Source organism: Macaca mulatta, chromosome 7 (assembly GCF_049350105.2).
Source record: "Macaca mulatta isolate MMU2019108-1 chromosome 7, T2T-MMU8v2.0, whole genome shotgun sequence".
Classification (NCBI taxonomy): domain Eukaryota; kingdom Metazoa; phylum Chordata; class Mammalia; order Primates; family Cercopithecidae; genus Macaca; species Macaca mulatta.
Window position 1 is genome coordinate 92,233,678 of NC_133412.1, and position 2,956 is coordinate 92,236,633.

At 39.3% G+C, this 2,956-nt stretch overlaps 1 protein-coding gene across 1 annotated transcript; it reads left to right on the forward strand.

Moving 5' to 3' along the window:
• The first annotated feature begins 1,201 nt into the window (after nt 1-1,201).
• LOC698919 (olfactory receptor 4F15-like) lies at nt 1,202-2,384 on the forward strand. The gene has a single exon (XM_001087399.4). The coding sequence runs from the start codon at nt 1,362-1,364 to the stop codon at nt 2,382-2,384; it is 1,023 nt and encodes a 340-aa protein (XP_001087399.4). The 5' UTR covers nt 1,202-1,361.
• The last annotated feature ends 572 nt before the right edge of the window (nt 2,385-2,956 follow it).

Consider the following 2,956-nt stretch of genomic DNA (forward strand, 5'->3'; position numbering starts at 1 on the left):
AGCTTACAGCCTGGTGTGGGAGATAGAAACAGAAAATTAGCAGCTAGAGCAGGGAACACATGAGAGGTGAAAAGGTGAATAAGGGAGGAATGTTCTTCAGGAAAATGTCCCATTAGAAAAGAAGTGGAAAAAATGGTGGGGCGGGGTTGGCAGGGGTGGGAAACTTTGGTTTTAAATTAAGGGTCTGCCATTTTCCATCCATCAAGGGTTCTGTCAAGTATTTTCTGAGATGAAAAACTCAGGTCTTTGTGGGACTAGCTTTTCCCTCTAAAGGCTTTTGCTGGGTATGTGACCAGGGCTCTTTGGAATGTTAAAGATATAAATATAAGCTAGTTTTTCATTCCTTTTCTGTATTTTCCTATTTGAAATCTCTAGTCCCACAACTTGAAGGAAGTTTCTATGACCATTATTTTTTTTTTCTCCTTCTCTTCTACTTTATTTATTTATTTGAGACAGAGTCTCACTCTGTTACCCAAGAGTACAGTGGCATGATCTTGGCTCACTGCAGCCTCTCCCTCCCGGGTTCAAGCGATTCTTGTGCCTTAGCCTCCTGAGTAGCTGGGATTACAGGCCTACGTCACCATGCCCAGCTAATTTTTGTATTTTTAGTAGAGACAGTGTTTCATCACGTGGCCCAGGTTGGTCTTGAACTCATGAGCTTAAGTGATCCACTGGCCTCGGCCTCCCAAAGTGTCAGGATTACAGGTGTGAGCTGCTGCGCTTGGCCTATGTGATCCTTGTCATTACTTGACTTTTCCCAACTACTCTCTCTCTCCATTTTTCTGGGTTTGGTAATTCTCATTGTCTTTTCTTTTTTTTCCCACCCCTCAGCATATTTTAATTTCTTTTCTTTATATCTTTCCTTTATCTTTGTCTTCTAAATTATATTTAAACAATTCACTCACACTTGTAAAGGAATTAATTCAAATTAATTTAGCAAATACTAAATTCCTAGAACTGATAATTCTGCCCTCTGAAGCTATTTTACAGTCTAATAATGAAGACAGAGATAAATAATATATGAATCTTTTCTTTTAGTGCTTGGAAACAGATAAAGGAAGTAAATCATGCACATGTAACTCTATACTACAGGTCAAAAGGTCCTATGATAATTACAAAGTGCGATGGGAAAGGAGGGTTTTATGGGTTCCACTTTATTCTTGCTCTCCCAAATTTTAAATTCATCTTTTTTTTTTTTCCCTGTTTTTATGTCCTGTGGACTTTAAGTTATAGCATCACATGCAAAGACAATGGACTCACGGATTGCTGAACCAGCTTCCATGATTATGCAAAGTCAACTTCCTGTAACAATTTCCTAGCATATTATTCCTAGTGGTCCTGTCTCTCTAATGGAACCCTGAATGATACAGTTAGTAATTCCACTTTCTCATTTCTCCTGTTTTTTTTTTTTTTTTTCCCAGGCAAATTTGCAGCCCAAAGTGACTGAGACCATGGAGGGAGGAAATTATTCGGTGGTGTCTGAGATTGTTTTGGTGGGACTCACCAGTTCTTTGGAGATGCAAATTGTCCTCTTTCTGGTTTTCTCTATGTTCTATGTAGCAGGTATTTTAGGAAACCTCCTCATTGTGCTCACAGTGATCTCCGACTCCCATTTACACTCCCCTATGTACTTCCTGCTGGCCAACCTCTCCTTTATTGACATGTGGATTTCCTCCATTACAGTGCCCAAGATGATTTCTGATCTTTTCAAGGAGAGAAAAGTAATCTCTTTCCAAGGCTGCATTGCTCAGATGTTCTTCATTCATGTTATTGGAGGAACTGAGATGGTTCTGCTTGTTTTCATGGCCCTTGACCGATATGTTGCTATATGTAAGCCTCTCCACTACCTGACTATCATGAACTTCAGAACTTGTACTCTACTCCTAGTGGCTTCCTGGACTATTGGAATCATCCATTCATTCATTCAACTTGTATTTGTTGTTATCCTACCATTCTGTGGTCCCAATGAAGTGGACAGCTTTTACTGTGATTTTCCTCGATTTATTAGGCTGGCTTGCACGATCATCGACAGATTGGAGCTCATAGTCACTGCCAACAGTGGATTCATCTCTCTGGGGACTTTTTGCATTTTGATTATCTCCTATATCTTCATCTTGATCACTGTTTGGCAACATTCTTCAAGTGGCTTATCCAAGGCTGTCTCTACACTGTCGGCTCACATTACAGTGGTGGTCTTATTTTTTGGTCCATGCATCTTTGTGTATTCATGGCCATTTCTCACAGTGCCTGTGGATAAATTCCTTGCCATTTTTGATGTAATAATTACCCCATTTCTGAACCCTACCATCTATACTTTTAGGAACAAAGAAATGAAGATGGCAATGAGGAGAATATTCAACCAGGTGCTGAGTTGTTTTAAGTGATTTCGATATAAAGAAAGACAAGCATTTCTAAAATTCCTGGCCCATGCTACAGACATGAATCCAGTGAAACATAGATGCTATTTACTAATTTATTTACCAATAGGCAGGATTTTCTTAATGTGTTATTTTGCTCATACGAAGGAGGATATTATATTCTTTCTTATGAAATGTGTTTGAATAAGAAGTGTTAATATAGACCTGTTTCTACATTTTCCCCACACCTCCTTGATAAGGAGAATTCCAGACTGACCTATTACAACTTACTCTGTATTCTGAGGAGAATCTTTCCTTGTCACATTAATTTTTGGGGTTTCATGATGCAGAATCTGAAGAAAAGTGCTTTGGAAATATGAGACAGATTTGCAATGATCAGAAATAGGTGTTTTTTTTTTCTTTTGTCAGGGTCTCACTCTGTAGCCAAGGCTGAGGTACATTGGTGCAACCTGGGTTCACTGCAGCCTTGACCTTCCAAACTCAAGCAATCTTCCTACCTCCGCCCTCCTGAGAGCTGGGACTGCTGCATTCACCACCATGCTTGGCTGATTTTGTTTATTTATTTTTTTGGTAGAGAT

What these genes read in the sequence shown, in the direction of transcription:
- LOC698919 (XM_001087399.4), top strand. Translation starts at nt 1,362, where the DNA reads ATGATACAGTTAGTAATTCCACTTTCTCATTTCTCCTGTTTTTTTTTT.